This window comes from Alosa alosa, chromosome 13 (genome assembly GCF_017589495.1).
Source record: "Alosa alosa isolate M-15738 ecotype Scorff River chromosome 13, AALO_Geno_1.1, whole genome shotgun sequence".
Classification (NCBI taxonomy): domain Eukaryota; kingdom Metazoa; phylum Chordata; class Actinopteri; order Clupeiformes; family Clupeidae; genus Alosa; species Alosa alosa.
The window spans coordinates 30,552,272-30,568,597 of NC_063201.1; the positions used below are offsets into that span (position 1 = coordinate 30,552,272).

The window sequence follows — 16,326 nt, forward strand, 5'->3', positions numbered from 1 at the left end:
TCAGAGCACCAACACATTTATTGCCTCTTATACATTTATTCCCAGGAAGGAAGAACACGTATAACTCAGCATCAAGTTCTGTGACGAATGTGATATCCAACGCGATGCGCGAGGGTCATAATACTGTAGCACTTGATATGGTGACATTTAAAGGCATTGCATGACATTTGAGTATAAGTTCTAAAAATAAATAAATGATTAAGTAATTTCTTGTCAGATTGCAACAATAGTATATTCCGTTGCTCAATTAACCACAAACCATTTAAATATTGATATATTTTGAGTTGCCGGTAGGAGAATAAGAAGCTGCTGAGATGTAATGCTTTTTGGGATAATGGTGAAGCCATTCCAGTGCAGGCCTACAGAAGTGCTGATGTGTCAGTGTTCCTGAGGTATTGGCTTATGCATTGGGTTTTTTGTTTTGTCTACAAAGGCCTATATTTAGAGGACCGCTTCTGATATGGAGATTTCCAACCCACAGTAAAGATGACCATGATGTCTGGAGAGGGAGATAAAGGGTTATTCATTCTATTTTTGAAGGAATTTCATTTGATGGTATCCATATTTAGAAAAGAACAAGATGGTACATTAATGCAGCTAGTCGTGTGGACCATTCAAACCGTGTGCCTTAAGGACATTACATAGCCATAATAGGAGCTGACCCTGGCATTTGCAACAAAAAATACCCTTACAGATTTTAGATCAAAGACGCTCCACCTCATCCATGGTGCTTGAGCTGTGCAATTCAACAGACTGAATAACTTATCTACAAAACAAATTTCTGCAGAAGATGAAGGCCTCTGGATTATAGCAAGGTTCAGTAACAGTCAGAAGCTGTGACGACAAGCCAGTGCAGCACAGCGTGTTCGGCCAAGGAGCGCATTCTGTCCAATATGTATTGTAAACACCTTCCACTGTCGGCTTCAGTGTCTGTGTTGGCGATCTCTTTTCTCCTCAGTGTTTGTTGGGGATCCCAGAGGTCTCCAAGATTTTCTGGAAAGACAAAAGAACAACATCAAAACAACAGACATTTTCTCTTCACAGATAAGCTCTTTCTGTGCCATAACAGCAGAAACCGACTGAGTGAACAAAAATAGCCACAGGTTTGAATTTTAACCTTTAAAGTCCACCCTACTAAGGAGAAGAAGAACTCACTGTGTGAGTGTGTGGCTGCAAGGGTTTTGTATTAGTGACTCAGAACAAGCTCTGTCTACATTAGTCACAACGCAGCCACTCAGCGTGGTGGACATGAACACCATTACAGGATGGCCAACATCAGCTCCTCCAGCTGAGACATCCAGCACTGGTATTAGCCAAATTACATGTGACTACAAATAAAGAACACAGCAATGCATGTGTACAATTACAATCATCCTAAACTACTGTAGGTCCGATTACATAATGTAACCCACAGATTTTCAGGAATGTAGCATTAACATAGAAAATATTACAAGCAATTTGTTTTTTCTTCATTTCACTACATTCATCTGATAGTCCAGAAGCCGGAGTTAATCTATTCATTCCCATGCCTGCAGCATAAAAAGGCAAATTACATTCTCTGTGGAATATGCAATTAACTTTAATGCAGTAGTGGGATCGATAGGGGAAACTCTGCTGACACAGGCATCTTTTCCTGAGCCTTTCACACGGCAGAAACCTTGAACAGAGGGAACATGAGCTTGTCATCAAAGCTCACCCGTTTATCCGTAACACACACACACACACAGTATGGATAGCTTTTATAGGCCCAGCTGTTGGTATACAAAATTTTGAATTTTAATCACAGAGGTCTGTGAACATGCAATGCAATAAAACACTGCAGAAAACCAGTCAGATGATTAGATCAGTAATACAGTAATACGGTCATGAACGACTGCTGTACAAAAAATTCAGGTAAATCCGAGATGGCCAAGCAGGAAGCATTTGATGAATTGGAGACAAATTCACTCATTTTAGGTAGAAAGGTAACCAATTAGGATAAACCGGCAATTCCTTTTTTAGATCACAGTGCTGCAGTTCTAGGTCATGGTCCTCTGCACTATAGCAAAATAGTCCTTCTTCAGTGCTAGACATGATTAGGGTTCTGCAGTTATCAGATATTTTTAACACTAGTTTGCCATGTGGCCTATCAGTGTTGAGCATAACCATGAACGCCAAGACCATCTGAAAGGGTGAAATGGTGTCAACTATTTCTGAATGTTAGGTTTAAAACTGTTAGCTACTGTACTGCTGACTGGATTTTCCTGACATAAGAATGAGCTGTCCTTAAGGTCTAGGGACAAGCCATATACACAGTCAAACCCTTTGACATGGTGAGGACTGCAACTAGGCCACCAGCATGACTCATGATGAGACCTCACAACCCCAGATGAAAGTACTCAGGCAAGGGTCTGTCTGCACAACCCAAAGGAAGAAGCCCTCACTGAGTCACCCAAATGATCCGTCTACCACAACAAGCATCTTATTGTACAGAATCATATGAGACATGAGCCTTCCTGGAGCATCGGGAACCCAACTCCTAAGGGCTGTGTTTGAAAACACGGACACAGACACCAGCTCAAGGCTGATCTTGATCACAGGATGACCCCATGTACAGTTACCTTTACACAGTCAAGAGGAGCACATTCCAAACGGCGATGAGAGCAACTAACATGTTTAATTGATGGTGGTAGTGACATGTGCTTTGGCAGCATTCCAAACGCTGTGGTGGAGGTCAGTGAAGGCCATCTAAACCTCACACTGGCCACTAACGTTAGACTCTGACAGCAATCCTCCATGACTCACTTGTCCTGCTGTCCTGATGCCCATTATATGGCCAGAAAAAGGAACCATGTTCTGACCAACAGAATTTTCCCACATTTGGCTACATTTAGTACTTCTCACAGACGTTCGGAAAAGGCTGTGTGCATCATCTCTGTTAGGTATTTGATGTTGCATCTCTTCTTAGCAGTTTCTCCACAAATGGACACACTGGAGTGATGATTGTTCCCTGTCCTTTGTGTGTGGATGCATGGACATTTTTGTATAATAAACAACACAATGAGTTCTGTGTATGTGTTGTTTTTAAAACGCATCTATGTGGGTTCCTGTACCCAGAGAATGTCATGACTTCATGGAACAGCAAGTAACAGGCTACTACCAGCATGGTCACGCCTTGAGGACCGATACTGGCAACAGGGAGAAAACCACCCGTATGGCCTTAGCGGAGTGAGTGGTGTGAGCTGCGGGAGTTCATCCCTGCTGCAGAGGCTGGTAGAGGCCCTGTACCCGGCCTCCTGGTGATGCTGGGCAGTAGTGGACATCAACTTTTCCACGGACTCCTCTGATGCGTCTCAGTGCCACCATCTTGTTTCAGATTTGTGAACATGGGAACAGCGGTATCTCCAGCACACAAGTCTGTTTGCACGTAAGCATGTGTATGTTGGAGTCAGCAGGCTGAATGGACTCTCAGTTGGCAAACACATAATGGAGCCATTAAGGCAGAACAAACTGTGTCCCAACACAGAAGAGGGAAATGTGATATTACAGAACTTCGGCAACAAACAGACACAACACGTGGCACATATCCTTGTAGTTATTAACATCCTGTACAACAGTGTTCAGAGTGATCCGCATACCAATAAAGGTGACTTTTTCGGAATAAAGAAAAAAAAAAGAAAAGTATTCTTCAGGCTTCAGCTCCTCTTGGGGCCACTGCTGCGGAGGGATCTCCCAGAGGTGTCTCTGCCATCCTCTCCTGGGCTGGCAGGGTGACCTTTCCCCGTCACTGTGTCACCTCTGGGTGCCGCTGGGTGCCTGCCAGCGTTGGCTGCTAACAGGGGGTTTCCATCAGGCCAGCCGCTATTTTAGGCCGAGCCCAAACGGGAGGCTCATCCCCCCCAGTGTACCTTGCTGCAGTTACTGCTGAACCTGTGGAAAAAAATCCGCCACGGTCAGCTGGCGGCGCGATTGATGGGGTCAGATGCGGAAGCGGGTTAGTGACAGGAAGAAGATCTGTTCTTCACTCCATCTTACAGCGTCTCCCGCTGAACCCTGTCTCCTATTTCTCTAGGTATCCCGAGGCGTGTCACATGCTCTTTGTGCAGCAGTGCTGAGAGACACACGCCTGCTGCGGCCATCACCTGCCAGTCAGACAGAGGCTCTGGCCAGAGAGGGGGGTGCAGCCGCAGCACAGCGCAGCGCTGGCAGAGGCCACAGCCGGTGTCCGGTCTGGTTTGTGATGCTCCAGAGGAGGCAGAGGATGTTGGCCTCATAGCACAGCCTGCTTCATCATGCTGATACTTAATCAATGTCCTGAAACAGCCCACAGTCCATCTAATTGAAAAATGTTAATGGAGGGGTGAAAAAGCTTGCCTAAGAAAAATCTCAGACTATACCCAAACATCCTTCCAATCATGGTGCAGCTGCACAACTGGATCTCTCCAGTGCTGGGTGCATTTCTCTGTTTGGATGCTGTGCTGGCAGACTACAGATGGAGTAATCCAATAGAATGCAATAATATCCACATAAAACACAACCTGAGGGTATCCAGACAGCATTAATGATCCAACTGCTTCTCTGATGGTAACATGGGTGTGAATAGCTGTGCCACCCAGCCCATTAGTGCTACTGTGGATTTGCTTTCGGAGTTGTTGTTACCACATGCATTGCTACAATGGCTTTCAAACCGTTTCAAATGTTACTTAGGCAAGCGGAAACTCCAAGGGTATGCTTTCTTTATCACACAAATTAAAACCATCAATGCAGTAGAAAATCCCAATCCAAGAACCTGCAAACACATTCATGTTAAAGGGACACCAGGCAATGTGTTTGTGTTAATTACTCATCTTTGTAAGTTGGTATATGGTTAAATGACTCATTACAGGGCGAATGAAGACTCTCTCGCCTGCCCCTACTGCCTGTAGGAAGAATATCCCGCTTGCAAGTTCAGTGTATCGTACCCGAACTAGGGCATCAGACTTACCGGTGGGAACGGGATCGCATCTGCTCAACAACAGAAAACGACAAGAAAACAAGAATCAATCGAGTTAAAGTTACCTGTGGAAACGAGTGGGCTACCCTCTATTGATTAGAGATGTCTCACTCAGGACTCTGTGTGCATGAAATAATAGCCGTGCTAATTACTTGAGCACTCTGGCTCCATTTTTAATCCGATAAAAGGCTGTCAGACTGGCTGCGATTCAGATGATTCATATTAATATCTATTAATGTCCCCAGCCTCACCGCGCCCTGCTCCAAACACTGACAAATGCAAGGCTGTTGCTGGCCCAAGATTAAGGATCCCGCTAAGCCCACTGAGCAAATACATCTCCCTTTCCCATTGAGTGGCATGCACAACGCGTGCTTTCCGCTCATAAATTTGAGTGGCTTTCATAACCTTTCAGTCTGAATGAGGTCCTGTGCTGCTCTTGGGTGTATATAAGAGAGAGGAAGAAGAAAAGAAAAGAAAAGAAAAGAAAAGAAAAGAAAAAGAAAAGAAAAGAAAAAGAAAGAAAGAAAGAAAGAAAGAAAGAAAGAAAGAAAGAAAGAAAGAAAGAAAGAAAGAAAGAAAGAGACCTACTTCTTAGCATTTTGCCAGGTCATAAACATCTGCCCAACTAGCCAAACCTCATTAGCATACTCATATGCATGGAGACACACTGGCTTTCTCTTTACAACACAAACATACATACAGCGGGGGGGAAAAAAAGTATTTTTACACTTTACATTTTACATTTTTTTAAGTATGTATAGTAAGTAAGTATACTTCCAATGAGGCTACTTGCATGAAATTTTCACCAGACATTAGTATTAACTCGGATAATCCACCCATATAAAAAATCCAAACATTAAAGTCCATTGTTATGGTTAAAAAGGACACAGGAAAAAAGTATTTTAACGCCTGCTGAAATTTCTTAAATACTTTGTGGAAAAGCCTTTATTCGTAATGACAGCTTCAAGGCATTTTCTGTATGACGACACTAATCAGTCACAGTATTCTGGGGTGATTTTGGCCCATTCTTTTAAACAGATAGTCCTTTAATATTGAAGATTCCAGGGGTCCCTCTTGTGAATCCTGATCTTTAGTTAACTTCCAAAACTGTTCAATTGGATTGAAGTCAGGGCCTTGATTTCCTTTCTCTGAAACCAATTGAGAGTTTCCTTTGCTGAATGATTTGGATCATTGTCCTGCTGGAAGGTCTAGCCATGTCTCATCCTCATCATCCTGGTGGATGTTAAGATTCTCCTGGAACAAAATGACTCCATTCATCATTCCTTCAACTGTATGAAGTCTGCCAGTACCATGAGATGAAAAACAGCCCATACCATGATCATACCATCAAACCTCACTGTTGGTAGGGTATTTTTAGGGTGATGCACAGTGCCATTTCTCCTCCAAATATGGTGTGTAGTATGACATCTGAAAAGTAAAATTTTGCTCTCGCCTGACCAGAATACATTCTCTCAGTATTTCATAGGATTGTCAAAATGTTGCGTAGCAAACCTTCAACGAGCTTTGACATGTTTTTCTTCAGTAATAGAGTCATGTGGGATGAGCGTGCATAGAGGCCATGGCGGTGGAGTGCATTACCTATGATTTTCTCTTTAACAATTGTACCTGCTGCCTCCAAGTCTTTCTGGAGCTTTCTCCGAATGGTCCTTGGCTCTTGGGCTACTCTTTTGACTATCCTTCTGACTTCCTGGTCAGAAATCTTGCAAGGAGATCCTGTGCATGGTCAGTTGATGATGCAGTGATGTTCCTTCCACTTGCAGATAATGGCTCCAATACTGCTTGCTGGATGATTCTGAAGTTTTGAAGTGCATCTGTAACCAGTTCCATTGATATATTTTGCAACAATAAGGTTGCAAAGGTCTTGGGAGAGCTCTTTGCTTTTACCAATCATGAAATGTTTCTTGTGTGACACCTTGATAACAACCTTTTTATAGCCCACCAGTTTGTACTAACCCAGCTTATATCAATTTGCACAGAGAGGAGGGATAGTTTTTCTAACTACTTATATATTCCAGTTTGTTTCTTTCCATTGTGTACTGCTTTTTCTTAGCGTGTTCAATACTTTTTCCCTGTGCCATTCCACTTGTTTACTCATAACTCTACTTTTAGACATTAATGTTTGGATTTTTATATATGCGTGGATTACATAAATTACCGGTAATACTAATGTCCGGTGAAAATTTCATGCAAATAGCCTCACTGGAAGTATACTTACTGAAAAAAAATGTTGACGTGTTCAATTCTTATTTTCCCCGCTGTAGTACATACAGTTATGTGCAGAATAATAGCAGTGTGTTTTAAAAAACTGAATAAAGCTCAAAATCCTTAGAATAGCTGTTAATTCCATAATATCAATGTATTGGGAACACTGCACATTCAATTTCAAATCAAAACATGACCAAAATGTATCAAGTTTGTGTTATACCTTTACAGAAAGTGAAGAAAAAGGAATGTTAGGCTGTTCAAAAAAATAGCAGTGTTTGCATTTTTTCACACTTTACAAACTCAAACATTTACTGTATAAACTCAAATGTCTCATATCAAGATTTTGCTTTACTTTGAATCACTGCACTAATATCTAGTTGCATTACCATTATTTCTGAGAATTGCTTTACATCTGTGTTGCATGGAGTTGACCAACTACTGGCACCGGTGAACAGGTATTCCAGCCCAGAACGATTGAACTAATGACTTTGAAATGGGTGTTTCAACAAGACAATGACCCAAAACACACCAGTAAGCAAGCAAAGTCTTGGTTCCACACTAACAAGTTTGATGTTATGGAGTGGCCAACCCGATCCCCAGACCTCAATCCTATAGAAAATTGTGGGGTGACATCAAAAATGCTGTTTCTGAGGCAAAACCCAGACATGCAGAGGAATTTTGGAATGCAGTTCAATCGTCCTGGGCTGGAATACCTTTTCACAGGTGCCAGTAGTTGGTCGTTTGAGTATGTAAAGAAAAATGCAAACACTGCTATTTTTTTGAACAGCCTAACATTCCTTTTTCTTCACTTTCTGTAAAGGTATAACACAAACATGATTAATTTTCACAGCTATTCTAAGGATTTTGAGCTTTATTCAATTTTTTAAAATACACTGCTATTATTCTCCACATAACTGTACACACACACACACACACACACATACATTTATACACAATGAGTTGGAGGCATGCACCCACACAGATCTCCATCTCCATCAGTGATTAGGTGGAGTGGTTCACTGTCTGGAGCTGATTAGTGCAGAACAGAGTGGAGTGGAGCCCCATCAGTCAGGTACTGTTTGCCCAAGTAAGTCCACAGTTCCTTTAGGTACAGCACCCACACTGTTGATTCAGCTCTATATCTTTGTGTGAACACACAAATGCACTTATATAATTAATGCTGTGTCTACAACCCCTCTCTCTCACACACACACACACACACACACACACACACACACACAGACACACTCTTCTTGAACTCACTTTTTTCTTGAACGCCTCCAAGGACTCAAACTCCAGGCGGGCCAGCTTGTTTTGGATGTGCTTGGGGACGTCTGGGATCACGAAGGCCAGGATGAATTTAAAAGCCAGGAGGATATGCTGCAGTGACAAGAAACAGAGCCATTCATGACATGTCCATGTCCTTGGACTGATCTCCCTTACACACACTGGGACTCACAGTGAACTCAAGAGAAGCCAGTCATTCTGAGGTAGTGCACGGCCATTGTGGCTTTGATGTATGTGACACAACTCTAGGGTAAGCATCCCTCACATGCTCACACACACTCACTCAGTCTCTCTCTCTCCCTCACACACACACACACACACACTCTCTCCCCCTCCACCCTCATTTACATAACATCCTGGACTTTGGACCCACAATGGCTGCCTTGCACTACTCCACTTGTACACTTTGCAGCTTGTTGTTGTTGTCCTGTTGTCCTGAAAACACTTCTGAACACACTTCTGCTGCTCTTACATAACTTGCACCACTATGCCACTTGCATACTTAGGTCAAACAGAACTACCTCAGCCATTTATTGGCCTGACTTTTGCACTATTATATTGACTGTCTACCGTATGCACAATTGCACATTTTCAACTCAAATTTTGCTGCTCTTATTTTCTTCATTGTATGTGCCTTCTTATTTTTACTTTTTATATTGTTTACTTGAATGTTATGTTTGTCTGTGGACCTAGTGGGAAGGGATAGTGGGAAACGTAATTTCGATCTCTTTGTATGTCTTGACATGTGAAGAAATTGACAATAAAGCAGACTTTGACTTTGACACACACACACACACTTGGCACCATCCAATCTTCTGTTCCCACCAACGGAAACATTGTCGCATCCTTTTTTAAACAGTTGTGACGGCCCTCACCTCCAGCAAACCTGAGCAGCACAAATAGTGTCAGGCAGAGGTGTTCCAGACAGAAGCCCAGAGAGGGAGAGCACAGAGCGTGAAGCTGTGAGCCAGAAAGGGAGTGTGAGATGAGATGCAGTGCTGAGATACTGTAGCTCCTATTTTAGCTTCATTTTTGCTTCTCTCATACCTCAGCGTCCCTTCTTGTTAGTTTCAAACATTTTTATAATAGTTAGACCATCTGTATTCCACCAAAGGCACCAGAATGATGTGTTTGAATTCCAACCTGGGCTCTTTCTCCATATTTGGCATGAGAATGTGGCAGCGGCCAGGTGGCTTTGAGGGGGGGACGAGCGGTCCTGCTTCTCCCTCTCCCAGAGCCGTCGCTCTCATTCCGCTGCCAGACACGGTGGGACACACAGCCACACCGTCTTGGACTTAACAGCTGTCCGCGGGCACAGACGCTTGGTTTGGACCCGTTCCAAGCGCTTGTCTACAGGCTGAGTCATCACATGCGATGTGATCGTATCTGTCCTTAATCCTTTGATCAATACACTCACAGAGGCGGCGACACCAGGCAGAGATAGCCACACTGAGCGAACAGCAGCCTCTCGGTACAGACGTACTGTACACAATGCTTTTCAACACCTCATCAGGTGTGATGAAATACCGAGCCGTTTAGCCGCATCACCTGAGCGAGGTGAGTGCTGCCCTGGCACCAGGCTAGGTGCCCACTCTACTCTACTCTACGCTACTCCGCTCTGGCTGGCAGGCTGGCAGCTCTGCCCGCACTCCTGACAGCAGGCCTGGCCACGAGAGGCTGCCAGCAGAGCCGCCGGGGCCCCGTGGGCCTAATGGAGGAGAAAAAGAGCCAGGCACAACACCGACCATGGACTGGACTGCGGCGCTACACGCTGGCGCCTGACATGGGGTCAAGCCCAGGCCTGCCGTCCTGCTGGCAGAGGCGAGAGGACGAGGAGGAGGAGGAGGAGGAGGAGGAGGAGGAGGAGGAGGGACAAGGGGAACGTCCTCAAAGGTGGGGCAGAGAGGAGCGGCAGAGGAAGAGTGCTTTTGACAGAGTAAGAATCAGACATTAAGAACACAAGGTTAGATCTTCTCCTATTTGCAGTAAAAATAAGGTAGGCCTAGTCTTCAGTCAAATACATGTATTGAGTTGCGGGCCAAGCTCTCACAACCTGAAGGTAGATAGATAGATACTACTTTATTGATCCCGAGGGAAATGTAGGAATTTAGGAAATTTAGGTTCAAGGTGTCAGCTGAAGCAACAGACTGTGACATTTACGTCACTATGATAAATAGGATGGGCATATATGGTCATGTCTGTACATGAATGTCAACTATGAGAAGTGGAAAAGAGCTGACACAGACACAGACACTGTATGTGCTGCAGCAGAGCTGAGCTGGGGCCTGAGCAGTGAAGGCCACACCATTCCTATTATGCTTACATTCAATTCAGCACATTTCCTCGCTGTGGGATTAAATAAAGTCTTATCTGATCATATTCTCCACACAACACCTAAAAGCGCATTTGAAATGAATGTTATCCACCTGAACACAACTAAGGGAATAATGTTTGAGGTAGAATGGGTAGAATGAGGAAAAGTTGGAAAGCTTCCACTGTTGCTCCTCCGAAATCCATATCGAAGCCTCTGTTAATAAAAGTGTTGTGCTCATTCTGTGCAGAAAACAGCTGTTGTAACACAACAACACTGGGTTAAGTGGCTTATAAAGCATAAGCTTCCATATTGATTGGGAGGAGACAGGAGAGAGCTGTTGCTACCCAAGGCCCAACGCCCTCCAGCATTCATCCCACTTAGCAGTTGCCATGCCCCTCATCATTAAGAGTAAATCACCAGGCTGCTCCACCTTCACTCCGCTCTCCCAGGGATGATGGGTCGGCGTCTCCGCACGGAACAGGGCCGGATGCAAACGGAATGCCTAATCTCAGCCACTCCTCTCTTACATATCAATGTGTCCATCTGCAGAGGACACAATGTCTCAGCAGCTCTATGGGACAGGAAGCACGTTGGTGAAAGTCTGCTCGTAGGAACACACTTGCTATTTCCCTGCTAGCTGAGGGGCAGCAATTATTTGAGCCAAAATCTATAAGAATGCTATTGTGTCTGGTGTCCATGCCGACTGATGCATTCCTGATATGACTCAGCTCAGATACCCTGAATGAGGTCTGCATTTATAGGTCATGTGGAAAAAAACAGTGGTGGTGTGTTTCTGTGTCTGCCAGTATGTGTGTGTGCTTGTGAGTCTGTTTGTCTACATATAACAAGTTTATCTGCAAAGCAATCAAGTTATTTCATTATCATGAGGCTGCACATCAGCGGAGCAGAGAGCCACAGACAACAGCAGCGGCATTACAGACAGACAGTCATTTACTACATATTACACATATTAGAATAAGGAAATGGGATTTTTAGTACTGCGCTACTGACTGATTTTAGAGGGAAACAGTGGCATCAACCTCTACTGAAAATACATGGGCTTCTTCATCCACATAAACATAGGCTACTATTACTGTATATAATGTACAATATTACGTATCATACTTTAATAAAATGTTACATAACATAAATGTTTGTAAATAACATAACATAATAGACCATTTAGCGATATTTGGTGACATATAATTACTGATTATATTCTTGAGAGCCTGCTTTGTGAATGTGTGCTTCTGACAACAAAACCTATTTTTTCTCCCTTGCATTTGTTTATGTGTGTGGGCTGGCATCTATATACTGTTTTGAATATTTAGTTTTTTTATGACCATGTTGTAATATTAGTACTTATTACTGTTTGAAGTACACTGTGACATGCTTCTGACAATGGCTGTGGGCAGTCCTGTCACATCACGCTCGGTCTCTGCTGTGAAGCCCCTCCTGCAGATGTGGAGCCTGTGGTCCTCAGGACCCCTGTCCCTCTCTGCTTCTCACTGCTCCTGACTGCTGCTCACTACTCCTCACTACTCCTCACTGCTCCTTGCTACTCCTCACTGCTCCTCACAACTCCTCTCTGCTCCTGACTGCTCCTCCCTGCTCCTCACTACTCCTCTCTGCTCCTCACTGCTCCTCACTGCTCCTCCCTACTCCTCTCTGCTCCTCACTAGTCCTCTCTGCTCCTCACTAGTCCTCTCTGCTCCTCCCTACTCCTCACTACTCCTTCCTACTCCTCACTACTCCTTCCTACTCCTCTCTGCTCCTCACTAGTCCTCTCTGCTCCTCACTACTCCTTCTTACTCCTCTCTGCTCCTCACTAGTCCTCTCTGCTCCTCACTAGTCCTCTCTGCTCCTCACTAGTCCTCTCTGCTCCTTCCTACTCCTCACTACTCCTTCCTACTCCTCTCTGCTCCTCACTAGTCCTCTCTGCTCCTCCCTACTCCTCTCTGGCCCTCACTGCCATACGAGTGCTGCCTCACTAAGAAGCTGCTGAGCTCTCCTGTCATCTCTCTCACTTATCATCCAATTGCAGGCCCTTCGCCGCGCCTGACTGGCTAATGAAATCCCCTCACCAGGTTGTTTCACTGAACAACAAGACACAAGAGCAGCAGCACACCAGGGCCTGGATTTGTCTCCGCCTCTCTGGCCTCTCTACACAAACTCCATGAGCATAAACATCTTCTCAAGTGTGTCTCAGGCAGACAGGCAGACATTGAGTTCAGCATGGATTTGTTTGGGATCATCTGGACAACGCATAGAGGGTGCCATCAACTCAGCTAGGAAAAGAATAGAGCAACACAGGTTGGAAATGTCTGCAAATGATCTGCAATGATCATCTAGTGTCCTCGATAAGATCACCATGATTTCAAATGACAACCTTTTGTATTGTAAAGCTAAAATTAGTTCACATCAATCATAAAGGAGGAAGTCATGCAGGATGTCAGGCAGCATCATTATGTAACAACCAGCTCTGTTAAGTCAACATGAGACTCTGCGATGGGAAGCCTGGTAAATGTTCTCCTTAAGGGCCTATAGCTGGAGGGACTTCCATCGAGCACTTCTGTTACGCCTGGTCCCGAGACTTCTCCCGTCTCCGTGGCTACCCTGTTGCCTGGTTACTGCTCTCTGAGGCATGCCATCGTGTAATTACCTGCGTATCATATGCCCTAAAATAGGCAGCGGTCTGGGCTGCCAGACATCACAGCACTGACAAGGAAAGCGTAAAACAGTCCCTGGCCAAGCCTGAGGCGCTGCACAAACATACTCTTTCAGTCGTGTAGACAGAGGTGCAGGCCTGAACTGGTCTCTACTGGCCACTGATCCATGAACTCCTAACAACCCAATTAATGTGATTTGTTTACAGATTTAAAGATCAATGCACACAATTATGATGGCAGTCACTTAAGATTACAGTGCCAAGTCCTTTAACACAATCCTGAAGATTAAAAGAGATATTTCCGTTTGTGTTTAAGTGAAGCTGAGGTGAATGCTAGTAATGATCATTTCAAAATAAACAAGCTTGATAACTGACTAAGCGTTAACATACTGTGCCTGTGTGCATGGGCTTCTGTCAGACACCCTAAGTATGTACACTGAGCTTATGAAGGGAGTAGGCTACTGCTCTTCTGATGAGTTTTCTCCTCTTGAGACAGAACTCAGACATACGGAAAGCACAAGAGCAAATTCCATTGGATGGCATGTGACACACTCTCCAGTGAGCAAAATACCAATATTAAGAGACCATCTTTTACTGTGAAACCCTTTTCATACACAATATACAGCAACCAATTACAAACTACCTCTTCTTTCCTCCCCAACTCACAGTATCCAAATCTCCAGTTTAGCTACACCTGAAAATGTACTCCAAAACAAACAAATAATACCCTTGACATTCAGTGTCCCTGCAGTGGACACAGACATGTCTTAGCTGACGTGCTGGGGACTGTCTCCACACATTAGTCAGTCATGGGACAGGAGGGTCAGTATCCATTAAGGAGCTGACAGAGGAGCGGCGTCTGGCAGCATACGCTGGAGGTGTTTACGTGTGAGGCCAGCGAAGCACGGAGTAGCCCTGCCGCCCAGTCAGCCTGCACAGCCAGCAGTAATCACTCTGGAGCAGAGAGTCTCCCCAAAGTCTCCACGTTTTTAGAACTCATTTCTCATGTACAGCGCTCACGCAGAAATCAATGTGACCCAATTACCCATCCAGCAATCACTGTATCGTCTTAATTAGTGGAAAAACACGCAGCGACATGCAGTGCAAAATCATTTCCTCATTTCCTCATTTTTTTTTTTCCTAAGGCAGCGTGAAAACAAACAACAAAAATGTCCTGCTTTATCTCGTCCTAGCATGCACTCCCCAGTCCTCCACTTTGCCCCTGCACATCTCCCCTCCCATGTCTTCTGAGGTTCCTCAGACGGTTTCTCTAGGGGGCTACGAGGCACAGATCAAGTGTGTGATTCACTCCTAATTCTGACGCTAACACATGTGGACTGGGACCTCATTCCGAGGCAGAACACTGGATTATCCAGGCTAAGGCCCAGTCAATGCTCTCTGGTCTATTTATGTCTGCAGCATCACAACACTCTTCATAGCAACGTGACACACGCATGCACACACACACAGACACACACACACACACACACGAGAGAGGAACAGGGCAAGGGAGGGTGCTGCTCAGTCCACACACTCAAAAACAGCTCACTGGCGCCACATGGTGGACCTGTCACCTTACTGCAGATATCAATCCACCACTGCAAACAATGAAGACCTACATGTGCATACAGATTATACACACAAAAACACATCATACTGTAAATCCTTTACACCTGAGGCATTTTGATACATCACATGGACTACCACTCTGAAAATCATCATGAATCATTAATTATGAGTGGACAGATTCATTCCAGCAAGAATGCCTCACATAGCAGCACAGCATGCAACAAACACCCAGGATATCTTGGTGTCTTAGATAAGGATAGACCGCAACGGTTGTTGCTATTAACAGATTAACATCCATAGGCTGTACTAGTTTAACACACTGGTGATTAATAACATGATTAAACATTCATAGTTTGAAAAGAACAAATTAACCAAAACAAAAACAAAATACTTTTTTTTACTTTACCATTGTTTTCATTCTGCCCCTCCTCTGGTCTGAGTCAAGTCACTAACTCCTATATTTTCATTATCAGTTTACATGCGGTTTACATATTTGATGGTGGATAATTTAATCTTCACAAATCTTGTCTGATCAGAACTGAAATCTCAGTCAAACTGATAGCATACAATAGCTTACAAAAATATCAAGCAGTCAAAGCTTGTCAAGTATTTTGCATCCTGAGTGACCAACACCATTTGTAGATCTTACCTCGACACACACAACCAGAAGAATAAGTTGGGTGTCAGACTCCAGGAAGTAGGCCTTCACTTGTGGAGACAGACCAATCAAGGCACAGTTGGTCACCACGGCAATCACACTCATCGTCTCAAATGCCAGCTGTAAGCCAGACGATGTAAAAATGATTATGTCTTTGCCGTGTCATTGTTCATATTTTCAACAACAGCAACCAGCAACATCTTCCATTTGTGTTACTTTTAAGAGAATCTAGGCGTACCTGCCACACTCCGATGTTTGAGGCGGGCTCTGCAAAAGGCCTCTTGAAGACATGACACATCTTGAAGGCATCCGAGTAGACCTCTGTGATATTATTCAGCACCACCAGCACCGCAGCCAACGGGTAGACACATGAGAACAGGCTCACGTACCCAAACAGAAGGAACTGCTCCAGGTAGTCATCAAAGGTGCCCTTTAGACACAGAACACAACACACAACTGCTCATGACTACACTTTCATTCCCAGTCCTCTAGGTGTAGTAGTACACATCCCTTAGGCTCTCCTTCTGTAGCCTTCCCATATGGCTATAGAAATGGCACTACAGAATGCAATGCTATTGATCCAACATGTTTGAACTTCTATTAAGCTCCCACTTGTACATAGCTCAATTCTC

The 16,326-nt window shown here is 44.3% G+C and overlaps 1 protein-coding gene across 2 annotated transcripts in view; it reads right to left on the reverse strand.

Moving 5' to 3' along the window:
• Positions 1-16,326, reverse strand: part of ano10a (anoctamin 10a) — a 24,298-nt gene continuing 7,972 nt past the window's right edge. The window contains exons 10-14 of one of the 2 annotated variants that reach the window (XM_048261532.1): positions 15,933-16,124; positions 15,686-15,814; positions 8,462-8,578; positions 4,964-4,983; positions 1-993 (exon numbers count right to left, since the gene is read on the reverse strand). In XM_048261532.1, coding sequence (XP_048117489.1) covers positions 924-993; positions 4,964-4,983; positions 8,462-8,578; positions 15,686-15,814; positions 15,933-16,124 — 528 coding nt within the window. In that variant the 3' untranslated portion in view covers positions 1-923. The remainder of the gene's footprint in view (positions 994-4,963; positions 4,984-8,461; positions 8,579-15,685; positions 15,815-15,932; positions 16,125-16,326) is intronic. The other variant, XM_048261533.1, reaches the window with a different exon arrangement.